This window comes from Astatotilapia calliptera, chromosome 14 (genome assembly GCF_900246225.1).
Source record: "Astatotilapia calliptera chromosome 14, fAstCal1.2, whole genome shotgun sequence".
Taxonomy (NCBI): Eukaryota; Metazoa; Chordata; class Actinopteri; order Cichliformes; family Cichlidae; genus Astatotilapia; species Astatotilapia calliptera.
Genome location: NC_039315.1, coordinates 10,013,406 through 10,036,282, shown reverse-complemented (window position 1 = coordinate 10,036,282; position 22,877 = coordinate 10,013,406). Strand labels below are relative to the sequence as shown.

General features: G+C 40.7%; 1 protein-coding gene across 11 annotated transcripts in view; it reads right to left on the bottom strand.

Moving 5' to 3' along the window:
• The window catches only part of robo2 (roundabout, axon guidance receptor, homolog 2 (Drosophila)), a 260,488-nt gene that overhangs the window by 47,383 nt on the left and 190,228 nt on the right, over positions 1 to 22,877 (bottom strand). For all 11 annotated transcript variants that reach the window (XM_026191416.1, XM_026191419.1, XM_026191422.1 and 8 more), the window contains 3 exons: positions 11,423 to 11,580; positions 11,003 to 11,123; positions 10,390 to 10,528 (listed from right to left, as the gene is read on the bottom strand). In XM_026191416.1, the coding sequence (XP_026047201.1) occupies positions 10,390 to 10,528; positions 11,003 to 11,123; positions 11,423 to 11,580 (418 nt within the window). The remainder of the gene's footprint in view (positions 1 to 10,389; positions 10,529 to 11,002; positions 11,124 to 11,422; positions 11,581 to 22,877) is intronic.

The window sequence follows — 22,877 nt, the reverse complement described above, 5'->3', positions numbered from 1 at the left end:
GATTAATGTTAGATCTGCATTAGACAAGAATGTGATTACAGATATTTTAAAAGATTAGCATGTAGAAAACAATAATATTGGTAGAACTGATGCAGTGCAGTTAGTTCAATAATTTGTTGGACAAAGTCACAATTTTTGTATTTTTGCCTTTGTATACTGCCACAGTGGACTTCAAATTAAACGGATTAAACATCCAGTATCTGGTTAAAGTGCAGACTTCCAGCTTTAATTAAACAGGCTTTACAAAAAAAAATCTGCATTAACTGGACAATTAACTGACAAGCAGATTTGTGGTCAGGTGAGGCCTGTTCCCTTGTTATTTCATGACAAATGAAGCAGACATAATATGTGAAGTTGATTCAATGTGTTGAATTGTTATTTAATAGCTTTTCACTGTCAATTTGAGTATGAGGCACATATAAATGCCTGTGCCAGTAAGGGAGGGCATCATTAGGCTGAAAAAAAAAGAATAATAATAAATGAGAGAGACAGCAACTACTACAAGTGAGCAAATCAGCAACATCTGGTAATTTCTTAAAAAGAATGAATGAGGGCCTGAAAGAGTTTTAGCTGTCATATAATATAACTCACAGCACACCATGAAATAATTATTTCAAGAGTTAAAAAATACAATTTCATAAGATCCAACCAAGTCAACACCACTGTCGAAGAGGGATCATTGTCGAAGTCTGCAAAGTCTGCAAAAGATTTTCAGACTTTTTCAAATCCACACAGGAGCTTTAAAGAAAAAGCCTGACATCATATTACTCTTTTATTATAGCACATGCCCATGTGCTATAAAGCTCCACACTTGCACTCCAACAACTATTAAAAACACATAAAGAACCGCAATGTCTGCGTTACAGAGCAAACCCTACAGAGATTGAAAATGCCAAAGCAGAGTTGTTTCTGAACAAACTACACTGGTCATGTTCTCTGTAATGAAGAAAAATACTACCCAGTCCAACAGTTTGACTGTTTTATGTGTTTTTAATGGTTTTTTGATAACAATAGAACTTTACAACACAGAGAAATACACCATATAAGGCTTTGGCTTTACAGATGATACTAGTTAAAGGTGTAAAGTTTTGAGTTTGGCTTTTGATCGTCAATAAAAAATGAAATTATACTTTTAAGTGTGTTTGTTTTTTTATAAAAAAAGAGGATAACATTTACTCTGGATACCACAATTGAAGTTTGGATATAAGGACAAACAGTGTTTAACAGTAGTACTTTGTAACTAAGGTAAGAGTATGATATGGTCCATTTCCCTGAGAGTGGAAAACACCTCTCTGCTCAACCATCAGGTGCACTGATGGCTGTTTTCCACTGGCAGCTGCAAAACTAATCTATCCTGTCTATCCATGTCTATTTTTTTTTACCTGCTGTTATGACATTTCCTCAGCAAGCATTCAATGGCAGCTTTATTGAAGTAAATTCCTCAACTATGCCTGTTCCACCCCTCCACACATGTATTTAAGGAGCCATAATGATTATTTGACTGAGTCATGACTGACTGCTTTGTTCTAGAGAGAAGTGATGTACAGTTCAGGTAAGAGTGGGGGATGTGCATAAAGCATTTATTGTTGAAACCGAGTGCGTGGCATCCAGAGGAATGAGGCAGCACATTCTGTGGCAAGCTTGCTGTCAGATGAAAAACAAACAAGCTAATAAAGAAAGCATCCTCCAGTACCTTCCCTCCAGATGGTAAGGATCAACGTGATTTCCTTACTTGGAAGAAAAGGTGAAAGAGTGGTGGGACAAGTTAGGGCTTATGCAAAACAACACGACTCCTGAACAAAAGGAGAGGTGAGCAAGTGAATAACACATAGTTTCCACCGTTTTCAATCAAGCTACGCAAAACGACTCTCAACCGAGGCTGGCTCTCAAACTTCTTGCACGACATGCGCTTTCACCTTGTTTCTCACATTTTAACACTGGCCAGACCAGTCTCAATCGTTTCTGAAAGGTTTTGTCAGCACAGAAGGACTCACCAATAATGAACATAGATTTGAGAAAACATTAAAAGCAACTGGCACTGTGTTTGTTGCTTTCAGCTATTTGTAGGAATCTTTCATATGAGTTTAAAAAAATACATTCATTATAGATTTAACTATAGGATCCAAAGGCACATCTCTAAAGTACGGGAGTTGTATACATATATGTCTGTGGCACAACAGTGGTTACTTAGTATATAACTAATAATTATCTAGCACATTCAAAAGCGTTCAGTAGTTAATGGTAAATCTGTCCCTTTTCTCTGTGTTGTCACACTCAGAGCTACAGTTTCTATTTGTTAGGCTACAGCTACACTACAGAAATAGTGTTTAGAGACCACTGCGCAACTAAAATTATTATGACAGTGTGAATCAACTTACAATCTTCTTGCTTTTTAAATGGTCACTTTGAATGAAGGGTCCAGGTCCGACACCTGTATGAGTTCGTTTCTTCACACTCACATTGGTGCATCAAGAATGTGATAAAACGGCAATAAGACAAAGTAAGTCTGCTATCAGTTTTTGACTGAACAGGGTCAAGCTGGCATTTAAATACAATCTGTTTCTGATAATACTATGATTAACTGTGAGGAAACTCAAATCTGTTGCAGACTGTTGCAAATATGTTGGCATCTACGTCAAACGTGTAGCGCTGTACCAGCGTGCTACTACTAGACCTGGCAGAATCCACACAGACTGGGCCAGATCTAAATTGGGCAGATGTATAAATTTAGAAACAAACAGATGCAGGTAATTAATTTCATTACTGACCATCATTCTAACAAGAGCAGCACAAATTTGCTGATAAATGATAAATAAGAGTAGGCTGAAGACAAAGAAATATGTCTATTACATAAGGGGGAACTCTTCTGTTAAAAATTATAGGGAACTAGTTGTAGTCCTGAGAACCGAGAATCAGGTGGAGAACAGGATTTATCCTGAGCTGCTTTACCACAAACTATATAAATCTGGAATCTATGTATAACAGCTGGCATGCACGTGTAGAAGAACACAAAATATTTTTTACTGGCAGATCCTAAGCTGTCTATGTGTTAATGAAATTAGCGCTACTGTGCCATGTCCCCAAATACACAAACTGCTTTGGTTTTTCTGCATTTTGAGAAAATGACCTGGAGTTGCGTACCATCACTGGTGTCACATATCCTGCAGCTACAAAGGCTTTTCAAAAGAAATGTTACGCACACGGTTTGTTGTTTTTCAACTGATGTTACAGCTGCTGTGATGGGTTAATAGAGAGGAAGACACACACTCTTGAGTGAAAACATCAATGTTAATGTGAGATTATTCACTGCATCACTGATGCTGTATGTTACAGAATTAACATTAATTTACTAGATGAACCTTAGTTATCTATGTGGAAAATTATAGCTGTGTTAAAAAACCCCAATAATAATAATAATAAAGGTGATACGCTGCAGACGATGCTCTGCAGTAACGCAAAAAATAAATAAAAAATCTCTTGTCAGAGCAAATTTGTTTTTTTTTCAGGAATCTACTGTAGTGTCATAATAATTCTTTAATCCGACAGCATTTTGTGCTGTTGTATTTTGACATTATTTTATGTTGTATATTACAGTTAAGTGGTAGAGCTTCCCAAAGAGTGCAAAGTAGATGGGGACTATAATGCTGGCATGGTTTACCGTTTGTCTTGTTGGTCTTGATTGCCAGGTCTGAAGTGGAAAGCATGAGTCTGGAAATATATCATTTAACAAACCCTAACCCTAACATACTGTTACATTCAGACATTAATCTAACACACTAACACATTAAATGGAATAACACAGAAACATGGATGTTTCTCTATGTGAACTGCTCATAAAAGGCTTTCAGATGTGTTTTCATTGTGTACCAATTTAGAAATTTACAAATGTGACTAAAAGCCTGAAACACAAAAAGGAAGACATGCATTTGTATGTACTGTATGCATTTCAGATGCTCCAATAAGTACAGTTCAGTTCTTCTCTGTTTCAACAATATCCCAATCTCATTGTGAAGCAGGAATATGTGGAGCTTCTCTCTAAACACTCAAAGTAAGCACTAAGTAAAGAGCATCAGGGCAAAGCCAAAGTTTTGGCACTGGGCTCACAGTTTTGAGCTTTCTAGTGGCGTCAATTACACACTCATTCTGATAACATCTCCCCCTCTCACATATCGTGTGCAAAATAAGATATGCTTTTCTGTATTAAATTTAGTGCAATTTACAGTAAATTGCCCACCACAAACCTTAGCAAATTGGGTTTGTGCATTTCATTAGTTGATAGCGCAGATGAGTTTTGCTCATTGGTCTAGACTGACTCCAACTTACTCAGAGTGATTACAACATGTTGGCAATGTGTCTGCATTTATGAATTTGATGGTGATCATTTGGAAACCTTCACTAGTTTGTTTGAGAGGGACTGAAGTCAGACAGTGATGGACCAATCAAAATTGTTGGTTGCAAGCTGGTCACTTCAACTACTCAAAATCCCAGAAAGCCAAAAAATGAAATGCAATCATTCATCAACCATCAGTTTTCCCTGGTCACACTGAGGCTGCCCTCCTATTTTTGCACTAGTATGACTGAGGTCTTACCCAGCAGTCATCGTTAGACTTTAGAAAATTATTTAATTTTACTAATTATGTGATCTTTTAAAGTCTAAAGTACATTATATATGCCTTCGGCAAGATTTTACACTTTTCATTTTATATATTAAGAGCACTGATGCATATTATAGACAATGTAATCAGCCATAAAGACGCTACTGTAACAGCTAAAGTGCTTAGAGAGGTTCCCACAGTCTTGACTGAGCCCTTGCCTTGTGGACAACCCAGGTATGCACATATTGGACAACATTCTTATTGTTCTTGGTCCCATCTCTGTCAGACTCTCAAAACAGGACCTTAGGCCCGTCCATGACTTATTAGAGGAACATGAGTACAATCAATCTGTAATCAACTTCCCATATGATATCAACCTTAATGACAAGATGAGTGGAAATACTCACGGATAAGAGGCAGTTGTTGCCACACACACACACCCACACACATACTCGCACACGTACGTACGCACAGCGAGGGAACAGTAGCTCTTTATTGTGACTGAACTTGGGGAGAGTTCTGTTCTCTATTAGAGGAGGAATGTAATTGCACATGAAGAAGTGCTGTGGAAAGGATAGGAGAGCCAAGTTCACCCTGCTGGACTCCATTTTTTTTTAAACCAGAGATGGAAGAAATACGAAGACACACACACACACACTCGTGAAGGGAGATGAGGAGTGATAGGAATGTAAGCAAATGGCGAAACAAAGCGGCATTTTTCAGTTGTCAACTTGATGTGTTGAATGCTGAATGTAGAAAGCAGCACAGAGATGACAACTTTACTGGACATAATTTAAAAGGATTACGGCTCAAAAATCCTCCAGATCATCTTAGAGGATTTGCCTTTAAACTGTCTGTCACGAACACAGTCACCCATGTTCGACCCTCAGTCTTGTGCCAATTCACTCACATTAAGAGAATCTTATCTTGGTTGTATGTATGACTGGATGAGTGTGTCTACAAAATGATTCAACAGGAGAGGATCTTATCTGCCTCGCCTCTGCGAGTGCATGTGAACGGAACTGTGAGGAGGGAGAGGGGTTGTGTGCCAACTCTAAGCACATGAGTCAGACTCCAGATACAGTAAAGGACTAATTCCAGCTTGCTCTCTGGCCTCACTGCTCTAACACACAGTCTCCTCTCTGCTCCATTTCGCTCTGACAGTCTGATCCAGTTTTACACCATCTGACTGCTACTTTACCTCATGCTGATCAAAGCAACCGGAGTATACCTGTCCAAGCCTCGTCACCCATAAGAGGGAATCAATTAACCACTATTGCTTCTCATCTTGCTTCACTAAGGCCCTGAGCCAGAGCTCCAATCCTTGGTCCCTGGCACACCTCTTGTGTTAGCAGGATAAGGGCCTTCACAACAGTCCAACTAACATTCATCACTGTGTCCAACTTTAATCACACAACGGTTAAGCAAGATTCCAAAATTTATGATTAGGTTGGCAGTTTAGTGGGGAAAAAATTACCCTTTTACCATTATTATGTTTTTTCGAATAGTTCTTCTCCCCATTGCCTTAGCAAGCAGTTCAAACTTTATTTAAAGCAGGCACTATGGCTTTAATGGAAAAAACATAAAACTGGACCTTGCTAACCAATGCCTGGAGGCCTTTTTTGATATATGATGGCATATTTATGGTCGCTTACCAGTAGATGTTCTTAATAATGCATAACAATGTCATATTCTTGTTACAAACTATTAGTCAGTTATCTATTTAGCTTGCTTAGTTGGTGACACAGTTACTGTTAAGAAATCCTAAAGAAAATACACCTGAACAAATGAATAATATTTCATTCACCCACCCCCTTACAGACCCACTCATAAATACTAGATGTATCCACTTATATATCAAGGCAAGTAATGGAGACAGGAACCATAGCTTGTCATCTTTTCATTCTGCTGAGTTGCAGAGGTGAGAAATCACTGAAATTGGGTGGTCAGCATAACACAGGCACTCCTGTCACACTAGCTTTAACAGCTCTCTCAAAAAGAATGACCCACACATCTCTATCATACACGAACCCCCACACATGAACACACCACGAAGGAATTGAGTCAGAAAGAAAGGCTTTTCTGCTGAATGTTGCAGGGGCTGTGCTGTGGAGGTCAACAGGGAAAGGTGCCTTGAATACAGATGGATTGCAGGACCAAAGGGGCTCTGATAAGGCACAGGAGAGGGTACAAGGTTCCAAAGCAAATGAAGAGCGAGAGCTATACCGAAGCAGGGAAAGACATGGGCCACACACTTTGCTAGTAGGCAGCGGGAGATAATACACACTGCCCAAGTCTTTTCACTGGGGTTCATAGACTGTGCTAGAATAGAATCCTTTCTGTTTTGAAAAATGAAGCTTGCCAGCACTCATTTCCAGGCTCTCTGATGTGGGAGAAGCTATTGTGTGCTTTTGGCACAACGTCCAACTGATGGACATTAATCTGATACTAATTTAATCCACATCAAGACATTTTTATAATTGGAAAGAACTGCTTAAGCGTAAACAAATGTATAAGAATTATGTCAGTTCTGACAAATTATGGGTGACTCTACTACTGTGTGGATTTTAGGCGCAGAAATCCAGCTGCTTGAAGACATCTGCAAGAGGTTTTTCCTGGAGAGGACATGCTGCTTTTCCATCTGAGCTGAATCTTAAATGCTTTGTGTTGACGAAAAGAAAAAAAAAAGTTCAATTTGAAACACATTTAAAAAGAGGAAGTTGGATAATTGTAATATTACATGTACTGGTCAGTGGTTTTAATCCCACCTGGAGCACATCTAAGTTAATTTTCTTCTCCTATGCTGGTAATAATTAAAGTCCCCATTACCCACTGTTTTTCAGCACACCTAATGGTTTGCTCATAATTTAGGTCTTGTCCTAAGAGAGACCTTGAAATTTAGTTTAATTAGTTCAGCACACTGTTTGAATTTCTGTGTAACAATAGAGGAAGTGGAAGTGTTTCTTTTTTTCTGACCTGACAGCAAAATCCACTCCTATCTGGGAGCCCAGATGATAAAGAACAAAAGGAAAAACATAACTAGAGAAAGATGGGCTGATCTCATTTTAGCTATAGCTTATTGTTTTGGTCTTTTTGTTTGGATAAAGTGACCATCCTATAAGTAATTTAATGTGTGGTAAACACATGTAATGTATTTAACTCTATCATCTTACAGATCATGGTTCTCTGGGATTCAGCAGAGAAGGATTGGTGCAACTGTGTGTTCATCAGGAATATCAGTTCTATCTGAGCTGGACTTTCCGGGAAAAAAATAAAAAATAGTCCAAAGATAACAAGTGTATAAATTTACCTAATTCTCATCTTACTTAGAATAAGATCAAGACTCAGTGTAAATGTTAAAAGAAAAAGGAATATCTGGATTCTTTATCATTATACTGCAGCTGTTGTCCTCTGACCTTTAAATTTACAGTTTCAGGCTATTTCCTCTGACATATGCCAGACTGTAAATTAAAAGGTTTCACTTGGAGATTACAAGGGTTTCAGTATCATACTGTATAATGACACGACAACAGAAGAGTTGACCTATTTCATTACACTGCACTATCAAGGGCTGTTGACTAGTATCCCAGAGTAGATGTAGCTGTTTGGTGATTAATTATTTATTTTTCTATTGCAAACACAGTAAAATACCCAAACAGTGGTAAACGAGCATCACATTTGTCTTTGTCCTCTAATTGAAACCATTCTGTCTCTATCTTCTTTTCTATCCCACAGAGAGACCGAAGCCAGCGCCATCCTGGCATGCTTTATGTCTATGTGCCAATGTGTGTGTGTGTGTGTGTGTGTGTGTGTGTGTGTGTGTGTGTGTGTGTGTGTGGCTGCCTGGGAGGCTGCTGGAGCCACTGAGCATATTAACAACCTGTTTACTCAGCTGAAGCTCCATTTCCCTTCTTCCTAGTATAAATGTAGCACACAGAGACATCCACATAGAGATGCAGGTACATAAAGGGACCAGCAAAGTTAAAACAATTTAATGGTAAAGAGGACGGGCCTTGCTAAGTCTCCCTCTTTCTACAGCTTATCATAATAATAAGGACACTGTAACCTTTTCGGTTAAAGAGCAATCAAAGACCACTTCCCACTGCATATAGAACTACTTGATCCTTAGTCATCTACATTCCTGTGATGGAAACCCATACCGATACAGCTGGAGTGGCCCAAAGGCAAACTAGGCACTAGTCCTGAGTGAGAATGTTAACCACTCTTCTGTTAATTAGAATAAAAGGAGTTCTGTTTGATGTTTATTAAGTGAAGATAAGCAGCAGAGAAAGCAGGAACAGATCGTCACTTAACAATATACAATGCAGTCTTCTTTTTGGCAGGCAACAAAGGCAGAAGAAAATGTCAGAATTAAAATATCGTCTGTCTTCACGGTTGTTTTTCTGCTTCAAAGCAAAACTGGGAGAATTAAATATAGCAAGAAAAAACAACCGTTCACATATTGTAATTAGTAACACTGCAATATTTATCTCTTATTAATTTTGGCATTATCTTTTTCATGTGCATCGTATCCAAATAAGGCCAAACTTCAAAGGGATGGAACAGTTAGCAAGGACGCAGGCACATGACACTCATCCTACTCCGTTATAAATCTGTTAATTAGTGTACAAAATGAACTCATTTCCAGAGCCAACTCCCTATCAAAGACATGAGTGAAATACTTTTATGTGTTTGCTTTGGCACAGAGCTCATGTCCCACTGCCCAGTGAACCAAATCCTTATCAGACACAAACAACCCGCCTACGCTCAGCTCTGCAGCTAGCCTTGAGAGAGGACAGGTCCACTGTGTGTACGTGTTATGAGGTGATCCAAGCAGTGTGTGACTTGCCTGCTGGCTGGGGACAGTATACCGGTTTCTTTGAAGTCCACTTCTAACAATGACACTGCTTTTGACTGTAAGTCAAGTGACTCATGGGAAGAAACAGGCCAACACGCAGGACCCAGAACGAACAGTATCACTATATCGTCAGTGGCTTTTTACAGGAAGTCAGATAGCCTAAAGTTGGCAGTGGTGCTAGAGTTTCTCTCCAAATTGTAGATTTTTACTGTTTTTTCCTTACATCGGTTTCTATTTCTGCAAGTGTGAGTAAACATGTGCATCATGTCTGTGATGATACACAAACTGAACGGGGTTAAACGTGTATAGGAGGTAATGATTATCTTCCAGGTTTCTGGTGTCTATGCCAAGAATTCCCCTGAACAGCTGCACCTGTACATAGACACTTGAGGGTCACGTCAGCTGCTATACTCTGTCTCTTTGTATCTCCTGTCATTCTATCGGTTTCTACCTGTCTGTTACACAACCTGGCAGATTTTTTTTTCTGCTTCTCTAAATGTCTACATTTCAGCATCCCGTGCCCACTTACCTGTCAGTCAGATTTAATTGTTTAGCTCCGTATCTGTTTGTCTTCATGCAGACCTCGTCCATGACATGAGACACTGCCTGACTTTTTTGGCATCGACAGGTAGAATGTTTTTTTTTCCTCAGAATGGTTAATGTGCATTGTGTACAGCCTAATGGGGGTATTTATTGCTCCCTGGCAGCCACACCAGGTGAGAGCTGGCAGTGTGAGTTATCATTAGTTTGAAACAATCACTTAGACTGACACTAGTGCCTTTGCAGTAAGTGCAGTCTGTCACATTAGAACTTAACACATAAGCTGGCATTTAGACAGACAGACACACACACACATGCAATTTAAACTGCTTGCTTATATTCATCTCATTACTTAAAGCACTGCCATTTGGAGAATATTCCGGTAAAAGTACATACCTCCCACGAGGAACATCAATGTCATCTTTCCTCCAGCGTACATTGGGTTGGGGGTCTCCTTGCACCTGGCAGCGGAACTCTACCGTTTCCTCTTCCAGGACCACCTGGTTGATTGGCCTCCGGAGGAAGGTTGGTCTCTCTGCAGCATGGGCACAAAAAAAAAGCACAATTTCATTATGTTAGGATTTGGCTTTGCTTTATTTCTCACATTGCCCAGTTCCTATATAATTATCCCTCTAATTACTCATATTTTGTTCATTATCTGATATTTCTGTTCCTCCGTGAGGCACAAATATACAGCAATAGTGCACTAAATGGACCTGTAACTTTATTGGAAATATAAGAACTGGCGTTTATTGAACTAACCTATTTATTACCGTTCACTCTGGCTCTTTATAACCTCATGACAGTTTAATGAGCAACACAAAAATGTGCTCCAGATTGCATGCAACTCAGATGGGAGAGTGTAGCAAAAGAAACACTGTTATTAAGCTTTGAGAAAACTTGGCTTCAATGTATTTCTTTTCAGGAGTATACAGTAACATGGATGGATGTCACTCTGCCAAATAACTGAGAAGATAAATTTCAGGAGGCCTGAAGGAGCAATCCTTACCAAATACAGTGACTTGTGCTGTCTCGCTGTCCCTTTCGCCGACCATGTTGGTGCCCACACAGATGTACATGCCTGCATCACTCTTTCTTGTGTTGGAGATCATTAGTTTCCCTCCTCGAATCTAAAAAAATAAAATGAATAAATAAATAGATTAAAAAACTCATAAATTAAAAGCTTGTACATTTTACACATCTGAATTCTGTCCTTGTCAAATCATTGGACAACACAAAAGCAGCATTTTTCCCCCTCACTGGCTTCAAACACATGAATGCCCAGCCAACTGTGCTCAGTGGCAGACATTTCCAGAAGCAAAAGCTCTTTCCTGTGTTCCCAGACACTAATAGCAACATTCACGGTAGACACTGATAATAGTTCTTCTTATTTTGTCCTGTTATTAAAAAAAATAGCTACGATACTCACAGTGATCCTGTCATCCTTATCGTCAATTCGAATTTTGTCCTTCTTCCAGTAGATGGTGGGTTCAGGATGCCCTCTGGGAGGGACACACTCAAGGATTGCTGGCTCTCCTGCTGCCACCACTACATCCGTAGGGTTTTGTCGAAAGTCATCTCTCAGCACTGAGGGGAAAAAAGAGCAGCCAATTGAGTAAGAGTACAGTGTTAGTAGATACGGTTTGGCTGGATTTTTCATTTGCCTGAATGAAATCTAGCTTACCATTCTGAAACTGCCTTTCTGCGTATTATGTTAATTGCACAACATAGTGTGAGCGTATGCATTGGTTATCTAGGCTATTTAAATGGGATGCACAGCTTCATCTGACTGGGAGAGCACAAGTGAAAGCTAATTGGAGCTAATGGAGGTCCCTGTGGAGGGAGCAGAACAAACAGAGTCAGAATGCCCTAAAGCCTGGTGTCACTCACTTGTGAGAGCTCACAGGGGTGCAACAGCGCTTCACTTCGGCATGTACTCTTACACACAGCCACATATGTGCTAACACACAAAAACAGTGGGTGGTCCATTGAACAACTGTGGCCTTGCATCTAATCACCCTCAGGTAGGCCCGCCATAGCGGGGATAGCCTCTCCCCCTCTAAAGTGTTCAGCGAAACACACAACAGCAGCTCATTAACAAACAAGGGGAGTCGCTGTCACAGTGAAACACACCAAGAAGCACCGAAGTACAAACATGAAAGCACAATCATGCCAAACTAACTGTGAGAAATTAAACCCTGAGTCACTGATGTATTCAGAACACACACCTACCGTATGAATGAATGAAAATAACATAGACCTAATGTACTCAAAAAATAGCTGGGGCTTCCCTGATGTGTGAAATGAAACTATTTTTCCCTATTCAGGCTTTAATAAATCTAATAAATTGGAGTAGCACTTTAGGAAGTTTGGTATCAGCAGTGTAACTATCAGTGCAGCGGTGAGGGACACGATCCCTCTGATGACTGACTAAGCTTGCTGATGAAAGCACTGAGCTTGTTGGGAGATATTTGAAGAATCTTCAGGAGGGCTGAATTAAGGGCAGCACCACAGGTCCTTATGTAAATTCCATGTGGCACAAGGGACAATGGCAGGGAGCGCCAGGATTATAAGAGGGGATAACTGGTCCCTGCACTCCAGGCTTCTCTCATCTCTTCATTCACTTTTCTTACCCTATCTACAGAAAGCCACAAAGCTATTGTCTTCTTATTTATTTATTTAGACCAAGGGGAAGGAGAGTGGAGGAATAGAGGAAGCTTTCAACCCAATTATCCTGGGGATGCACAGGGGTATAGAGTGGGACTTTAGTGTGACATGAATTCAAATGAAACCTTTACACAGGGGTAATAAGAGAGAATACAGAGTAGGCAGAGATAGAGATTTTCTCTCTCTTATGCAGGGCTGACCTCTAATCTAAAAAGCTAAGGTAATTAGCAAGCTCCAGTGTGCCGGTCCCCCTAACCAGTGTGGCTAGAACAGCCACCACCAATGGGCTCTCTGTATTTGCATTACAAACAGATGCCCTGCTGTTTAAAATCATAGTCTGGTTTGGACCATACATAGGCTGTTGTTTTCAAGATCACATTGGATTTAATTGCTCCTTTCCATTCATTGCTGATAGCACCCATGGGATTTTGTCAGAATCAATTTCCTTTGAAACAGAACAGTGACAAAAGAAACACGCATTAGGTGCATCATTACGGTGCTTGTGCCACGCTATCTAATCTAATCTAATACGGCACAGTACGTCACAGTAAATGCATCGCTGCACTGCAATCTAAATAAATATGCGATGAATAGAAATGGGAAAATAAATAAATAAAAACAGAGTAGTCACACACTCCAGCAAACAAAGAACAACAGATATACACACACGCACTTGTTGCAGGCAGGATAAACATTAGGTTACAAACAGCTAGGAGCAAATAAACAGACATGTCACTGGCGAGAGGATTATGCTTTGTGTGCAGGTTCGGGGCTTGCTGATACCAAGAAAATACTCACCAGACACATTTACTAGGTAAATGAGAGGATGGGCCAACCCAAATACACTTTGGTAAACTATCTAATCCTAACTGCAGTCATCAAGGTCATCAGCCTACAGTTAAAAAACACCTACAGCTCAGATTTTCATCCTCTCCGTTTAACATTTGCCCTTCTTTATTACAATTTCAGCCTGTAACTCTACCATGGCTTCATTTGCCCAGAGGCAATGCAATGGGTGGAACAATGCTTGCTACTGTGAGGGAATGATTTTATATTAGTACCTTAACATCGACTGGTGGGTCTGTATGTATCCGTCAGAAGCTGAACTTTTGCTCCAACTCTGAGGCCCTGTAGGCATTCAGGCCTGAATCAGCCAACAGATGTGAAGTAATTACCTTTCTCTTCCCCTGAAACATTCAGCTCTTCTTCAGCCGAAAAACCTCACCTCCCATGAAGTACCAGGAAGCCACAAACTCTGCTCGCTCGCTTACTTGCTTATTAATATTTATATATTTTTACATTCCCTTCCCTCTATTGACTAGTGCTACATCTGTCGATCTGGCTGCGGGCTAAAAAGAACCCATGTCTGAAAAATATTAATATGCCTTTCCCGCTCGTGTGTTATTTATTTATTTATATCCTAAATATCAGAGGAGTGGGTTGATTTGAATGAAAGAGCATCAGGCAGGGGGCAAAGCATGGCAAATTTGCAGCTCTTTCGGCTGGCACGGTTTCAACACCTCCAACTTAAAGGGGAGGGAGTCAGGTTGCAACTTGTGCTGTAAAACAGCCAACGGGTTGAGAGTGGAGGTCTTTGCCAACACAAAAACACAAAGGAGACACCCACACAGCTACTTTGTAAGCCAGACTGTGCTACATTGGCAGGAGAGGCCGATGCCAGCAACCATTAGAAAGGTCTATATGCAGGCGTGTTTTTAGCTAAGATAGACTCAGCACACAAAAATCAGCTGGACGCAGATAGATGACAGCTCACACAACGAGCATCGTAGCACAGGGGTGGCAGGGCAAGGACAGCATGAGGGGAAATATTTTGTGCAGTGCCCCCTCTTCTTCCACCTAAGATATTAGTCACTGGAGGGTGACACTGCTTGTCAGAAAGATTAGTGGGGAGCCTTGACTGAAGCGTCCAGCCTGCATACCGAGATAAGTGCCGACAAACATTCACCTACAGGAGCGCACCTTGGTTTGGTTCACAAAGGTTGTGCTCACTGCCACAACACCACAGACGTCTGAGACCTATTTCTGACATTCACATCACCTTGATAGATGCTCCCCACATACACAAACAACTACACACCAACCCTGACAAACTGTGAAGCAGTCTTAAAAGCCGCCGGCTTTCATATCTCTTTGTGATACTGCAAATATGAATATTTTTGTATGTTTGTGTGGTTGTTATTACTCTTCCCTCCCCGTTAATGGTAGAACAGACCCTCCGTGCTTTCATAGATATTCTCTTGGGTCAGGGGCTCAGAAACGCACAGTGAGATTACAACAGTTAGAAGCCTGGGGCCACACCCCGGCACCCACACTCTGATTAGAAAATAAACCATGCACACACAAACTAGGAGAGCTGTAGAGAGGTAGCTCCAAGCTATAATATCATTTCATTTGAGTGGTTTTTGCGGTTCATCTGGTAGAGTGCTTTTACAATGCCACCACTTTCAATCCCACCCTTAGAGAAGATAGACAATATATATCTCACTTGACAAAGCAAACCTACTGTATGTACTGTCACTGATGTTTTGTATTGCTGTTGATGCTGAAGGCAGGAGAAGGATAATGCCACACTATATTATACCACACTGAAAGGAGATATACTCCATTTGTCTGGATGCAAGCTTTTTCTCCAGGTTTGACTCGCTCATTTGCCCTCCCACCGGCCAGAGCTAACCTTTGCCCCTCATCCAGATGCAGAAATTACCCCCTCAGCAGGCAGGCAAACAGCAGGTTCGCACATATCCCCTATATCCCTCCACTGAGGGGCTGCAGGTCAGACCACAGAAACAGCTGCGAAAATATGACTGTCTGGCCATGCCCAAGGCTGTGCCTCCTTTGAGAGCTTGATAGAGACTCTCATCATTAGCACAAATAATATCCATCTCTCTGTCTGCCTTATTCTCTCCATCATCAGGGGTCACTCTGCTGCGTTCTCTGTTAATCATTTTTTCCAATCCCAGTGTTGTCCAATGAATTGCATCTTGCCCCCTACACTCACTTTCACTGACTTGTCAGTGTTCTCTCTTTGCACTGACTGCAGATGAGGTTCTGCAGATGAAGCCGTATACATTCACACCCAGTCATCCTCCACGGACCATGGCCAAGTCTGATATGATCACCACCATTCTCCCTATCTGCAAATCCTGCGCTAAGGGATTGTAAATAACACTGACACTTTCGCAGATAAGATTCGCGGAATATGGAAAATAGTGAAAGTAAAGAGACTCATATGGCTGCCAGTGATATTATAGTTGGGGGGATACCGTATGAAATGTGGATCTTTAATAGAGCCTCGGAGGGAATAAAAGAGACAGTGCTCCTGTGCCCTGGTGAGAGCACTGAGAAAAAAAGAATGAACATAACACAAAACAACAGGGGATAACGAGAGGATGCCTGATCAAGGTCAAACTGAAGAGGTGGTGAGGAGTACAAAGGGACTAAATAGATGGGGCTGAATGTAAATGAAGAGAGCGCATTCCATCACACTCATGCCTCATATGGAGCTTCGACCTCTGATTAAGTAGATAAGCCGAAACAAATATCTTTATTTAAACAGCAGCCCCAATCAAAGCTAATTTTTCAAACAGCACCCCTAATTTGGCCTAACAAGCCCCTGAGCAGCACAGTAATGACAGTAAGAGGACAGTGGGCAAATCTGAGGCCAAGAAAAATCTGTGGTGTGGCTCCTGAGAAACAATATAATTAACTCTTAATGAACCTCTTTCCTTAACAATACTAACACACACACACACGCTCGCACACACACAAAATTCAATTTAGCCTAATCCATGCTTTATGGTAATGTATAGCTCATTAAAATGTTATTTAAAAACTCATTAAAATTCACTTGAAGAAGTAATGGCTTCATTACAGTAATATGCTGAAAAGCAAAGAAAAAGACAAGTGAGGACAAGGAGAAGAAAGAGCAGAGAGCGACAGCCTTCTAATCACTTAATTGTGTCTCAAATGGAATACATTTACATAATAAATGATGATGGGCTATATCCTCATCTCTATCTTTTCCCATTCTCATAGCACTCCGTAATTAACAGGCACTACAATTAAAGATGCATTTTTCCCCAAAAAGATTTTGGTGGCCGCTCCAGTTTTCAGTCTGTTGTCTTGTTTATGGTCATAACTGTGTTTGGGGGGCTTGGCAGATGCAGGCAGTGTGCTGAAACTGGAGCTGGCTGATACTGATGAACAATGTGCCCATGGGCCTTTGTGCCTGCTCTGATAAGGCATGATGTTGTGCTGATGGTTGTGCTCAGTCCAGAATGGACACTTTGCAGCCAGAAGGGGGAGTGAGACGTGAAGGAGGAACGCGATGAAGGGTGGGGGGTTTGGAGATGAGAGTGGGATTGATTTTCTGCCAATTCCAGCAAAGAGACAGCACGGACAGAGGTAGTGAGGCATCATGATTGAGCAGGTGGGTCTGCTTCCTGCATCGGGTAAAGCAAGAGTAGAGAGGAAGTAAAGTGAGAAGCTAAAAAGGAAGAGCGGAAGTATTGCAGCAGGCAAATGCCCCTGTTAATGTTTCCTCCAGCAGAAATCAGTCTCCTATTGCATCAGCCCTATCTCGGTATATATGACATGGAGTGAGTCATAAGTTGGATTTTGAAACAATTGGAAAAGCAAACTTAGTTAAGCGGCTCCCAATCACTAGCTGAGACTGACTCCATTAGCTCTTATCAGGGATACGATTCGCTAAAACAAGGTGCCCAGTATACAAATTGAATTCCAGAGTTCGCTCAGGCTCTAATACTAAAATTCATACATCTTTTGCCTGTCATCTTCTCCTTCTATACTACCGAATATCTTATTACATTTTATCCTCACCATCACCCCCTCTTACCTGCAGGGTTAGAGTTAATATGTATTACCCCCCACAGATTTTTTTTCCATGTAGCTGTTCAAGTGTAACAGATGTCACAAGTCCAGCTGTGACACGCTGTCGAACCGAAAGAGTAGCTCCATTGCTGGCCCTGAAAAAACGAACATCTGATATGCTGTTTGTGGGTACTGTGCGATGATAATGGTGCTGTGTGTGCATCTCTTCAGCATATTTGTGTAAGTTCTGGCCTGATGACATTGAGGTAGTGTCCTTCCACAGGGAAATATAATCCCAGGAAGCTGCTGAACTGTGTCCCTACTGAAAGAACAGTGCAGAACTACCTTAGACACAGTGTGCACATGCACACAGAAACACACACGGAAGTAGTTTCTTATCCAGTGTGGCATATACTTACATCGGCATCTCTGGTGAAAAAGGAAACCTCTGCAGTCTAGACCTATGTCCACTCTGCAAATCTTTATAAAACCTTTAACAGCATCCCTGTCTTCCTCTTTATGCCAGCCTGTTTGCTGCAGCTCCTTGTGTGTCTATTTTATTGTTTTGCTCTATAATTGGATTGGCAGTAACGGCGAGCAGAACGCCGTTAGGAGCTTGTAAAAGGTGTCACTCTGCGATGGCAGCCCCGTTTTAATTAAGCTCTCTGCTGGAGTTGAGCAGCTTTTATCTAGCTTGGCCTGATGAGCCCCAAGTGCAAGTGTGCTTCATAACATTCTGCAGGACAAGCTGGAGGAGGAAAGGAGGCGTTTGCAACAGCTGTAGATAGCCCAGTTTACTATACTCAGCTGTCCTCCCTTGACACCAATCTACATCCTGGACTAAGAAGATACTAGGAGACATTGTAAAAAATTTGGTGTGTTTGTGCATGTATGCCATTATTGTGTCTCCTTGTGCTCATTGTGACAGAGCCCCAGCCATCAGTGGTGTGCAGTCATGTGTGTATTGGTGCAGATGCAGAGCCAGCCCTGCAACATGGTAACAGCAAATGGCTACAAACAAGAATTTAAATGAACTGAACAGAACACTCACAGTGCTGCTGTAACTTCTGAAATAATTCTACTTTACGGCGTATAGATCGGCATGTAAGGTTGATGCTGTAGGCAGTGTTGGACGCGGCATAATGATTAGAGGGGTGCATGTTCATCACAGTCTTCCCTTGCCTTTTCTCCCCTCCTCAATCCTCCTAATGGCCTCTTCAGATCATCTGTCCTTCAATCAATACTCCCTGAAAGTAAGAATCCCACACCTAAGGACACGTTGTTCCCCACTGTAGATCACAGGTGACACATTTTCTGTATCAGGAATCATCTGATGGTTCTGAATCAGAACCTTCCAGAGGACTTTGAACCAGGTCTGTTATCCATCAAATGTAAAGGTCTGACCATTTTCTATGTGGATGGCTCAGGGAGGAGGTGATACAGTTAGATTTGTGAGCAGAGGAAGGCTGAGGTCTGTCAGTGAGGTGAACAGAAAGCAGAAGAGGCAGGGTGTTAAATCACACACACAGCCTGGATGCAGAGACATTTAAAGAGATTTATTGATCGCTTTATAGATCTTTACTCTTGAGGGAGAGCAAAAATTAAACTGGATACAGAGATGACCTTTACAACAGCCTCATCCATGGGCAGGTATTTTTTTTAATCATTTCCATGTTCCACTGTATATATGTGTACGCTGTTTATGACGGAGGGAGTAAAGCAATTCACCACTTAGGCAGCGCATTCGAAAACTCCCCTTTGTACAACCAGCGCAACTATTATCCCCAATACGTTTTATGTGTGTCTGCTGAAGCATGATTGAATGCTGCACATAACATCTAAATACTTGGAATAAATTGTAGCAGTGCCTCTGCCTGCTCAGCAAATCACTGCTACATTAGCCTCACCTAAGTACCACATACTCATACATATACAAATTGCATTTGAAGTTTCTGTGCTGCAGTCTGTCAGTTTGTATGGAAAGCAGTTGCCCTGCACGCAGCAGAGTTATGCACCAACAGCACTAATAACAGCATGATCACTCTATAATTCACTGAAATGGCAGAAATTGCTCTCATGCACATTCCCTTGAAGCTCCTGAGATAAAACCAGAATTAACACCTTGAGGACATAAGACCAACTAGTCAAGCAGCTGTTTATATCATACAGTGAAGATTTTAAAAGAATTAATAAGTGGGCACCAAAGACTCCAATGTAAAATAAGGTCACAGTCTCACTTTGTTCTTAATGATTAGTCAGGGCCTGTATATGTTTTGTTTTCAGTTTTTTGGATATAAAAACATCACCTTATCCCTTTACATCCTATTACACATTGGTATACATTTCCTCACATGATCACATTCACATGTTTGTTGAGTATGGTAAAAAACAAAAAGACAAACAAAGCGATCTTAACTTTTGGCATCTAATCCCTTTAACCCTGAGTACAAGTGAAGATCTTTACCAAATTTAAAAAAAAACAACTTATATTCACCATGAGAAGGGGGCGAATGAAAAGAAATTTCAAAAATATCACACAACAAGAAGCACATAATAATTGACATGTTTATGCTTGACATGTAATTGCATATGAATGCAATCTGAAATTGCATTTATAAATACATGAACAATGCTTAGATGTTTGACATTAACCAGCTTACTGGAGCATTTAAAGGATTTATAAAGTTACAGCTTCTTCAGTGTTATTTTGTGGATTTTTGAGAGGATCCATATCACAGTTTAGTTTAGTTTTTTTTCCACTGTCTCAGTCACATTAACTGTTGTACAGAGGAGTAATTGTCTTAATTCCATCTGTAATCAGCTTACAGCATTAGTGCAGCTGGATATACCTGTACACCGGGCTTATGTAACCTGTGTGCTAATGGTGAGAATTTCATTCATTTCAGGGCATGGAGTAAAACCAAGGATGCTCACTCAGGTAATCTGCCCTGTATAAAGCAGCAGTCTGTATGTAATAACCCAGGTGTGCATTTATGTGTGTGTGTATGTGTGAATGTCTGTGTGTGTTTGTGTGAGTCAATCCATGCTCATATTATCATGCAAATGGAAAACAATCTGAAACACACCACTGGCTGCCATGCTCAGGATCAGTGCAGAGCAGTGTGTCTAAACCATTCCCGTTCTATCCCTCAACCCTCCCTTTCCTCAGCCTCTCCATTTCTCTCCTCCATCAAAAGGGAGATAAAACCGCACTGCTTCATACCACGCTGGTACCATAAACATCTCTGTAGGCTGGGGATGTGGGGTTAATTATTTAGGCAAAGAAACAAAGCTAATGAGGGAACTTCTAATCAGAAGCTATTTGGAGTTCTGTCAACAGTATCGACTGCACTGCAGATGAGATAAGATATCGTTGGAGGGCACCAGTGACCTACAAGGACAAGACAGTGGCTCAACAGCAGCACAGCACAGTGATCCCAGAACTCTCCAGGGCAAACATTCTCCAGCACAGACAGAGCAGTGAAAAGATACTGTGTGTGTGTTTGTGTGGGCGTGCATGGACATGCATTTCAACTTTCACCCATGCAGTGCTCTTTATCTTTACAGTCCCCATTTTTTATAGAGATGTGACCACACAGGAGAATCCAGTTTGTGACCAGCAATAGGCCCACAATGCTATTAACCAAGAGCTGCTGTGCAGTAATCAATCAGCACTGACTGAATGTGGCAATTAGCAAATGATTAAATGAGGTAAACCCACTGAGCAAGAACTGGTAAAAACAGAACGAAATAAGGTTTAGTCTGGCAACACAATATGTAGGTTCTGTAGGATGCTTGCCACTGTTTGACACTGATGTGTCTAGCAAGAACAAGTAAATGCAAATCTGTGCTCTGGTTCTGAGACAAAGAACATTAAGGGCATTGAAAGACACTTGCTGGCAATGACTAGATTGCAGACCAATTTTAGACATGGGGAAATATCAGTGCAGCTTTATTTTATTTTTATTTTAAGTTAAATAAATTACAATTAAATAAAATAATTAAGTTGAGACTTTTTGAACAATAAGCACTAATTACTTACTGTGTGGAACATGTAATTAGATAGCCATTATTAAGGAAAATCAAGACAGGGTTCAATTTGTGCCCACTTGAGTAATTATTTCCAAATAAGTGCAAAGATTACTTTGGTTGTCTTTCATTTAGTCGATAGCTGATAAGTTCAAAATGTATCTATAGTTAAGACAGTTAAGGAGTGGATATCTACAAAGAAATTCACAACTTTTTCCCTAAAATTTTTAGGAAATTACAATCAATAAAAAATGCATCATTTGGAGTATAAACACCAGACTTTAAACCATTTGAAAATCACCAACTAATACGCCATACAAAGGTGACTATTTGGGGTTGACATAACCTTTTTTTTTTCTTTAAATATTTTCAAATTCAATATTTAATTTTCAATTTAAAAAGGTCCTTGAAAGGTTGTGATGATAAAATGACATTTGAAATCTCATCTAACTCCACAAAGCACAACATTGTGGAGCCATTAGGAGGAACCCCTGTTGTTGGGGTGGACATTCACTGTAGTGCGGCTAAAGACACCACTTGAGTTGTTTTCTTGCCTCTGCTGATATCCCTGATTGCACGCAGGCACTGCAGTCTCAGATCAGTGGGGGCTGACGCACATCACATATGATACAAGCCCACACATACAAACATTAACTTGCATGCACACATGGTGTAACCCCCCTGTATGAACACAGAAACAACTAGACACTGTGTCCCCTGGGTAATGAAAGAGCATTGTGAGATTGTGGTTGCTGTAAAACCCAATTAGTGTGTGCGCTTTTATCAGTTCTCTTCGAGCTACACACACAGATAACACAGTGCAAAACATTGATTTGCCTTTTTGGTTGTCTGCCCCCTTCTGGACACACACAACCAAGCAGGTGCAAGTGGAAAAATAAGAACTATGGAGAATAAATTACTGGGGTAATGTGCTCTCCACAGGAGGCTTAATCAACACCAATAAGTATAGAATCAAACTGTCAACAGAGAAACAGAGGTGATCCACTACACAACAAGATCTGAATGAATTATGATTTAAAACTGTTAATAAATAATCAAATTTAGCTTTCAGAAGATGTAAGCAAAGTGTGTCCTTGTGTATTATATGCAGTTTAGCAAAAATAAAGGCTGTTTTTTAACACTAGGTCTATTCTTTGCTTCAAAATATGTAGCTGTGCTGTCGGACCAAAAAAAGTACAATACAATAAAATAAACAAATAAGTGACCACAACTTAAGAATGAAGCAGTGTCACAGTCACAGCCTTATGCATGTCTTCTAACACCTCCGTCTCTCACAGCCACATAAAAGAGTAGAACAGAGTGGCAGCAATTGCAGC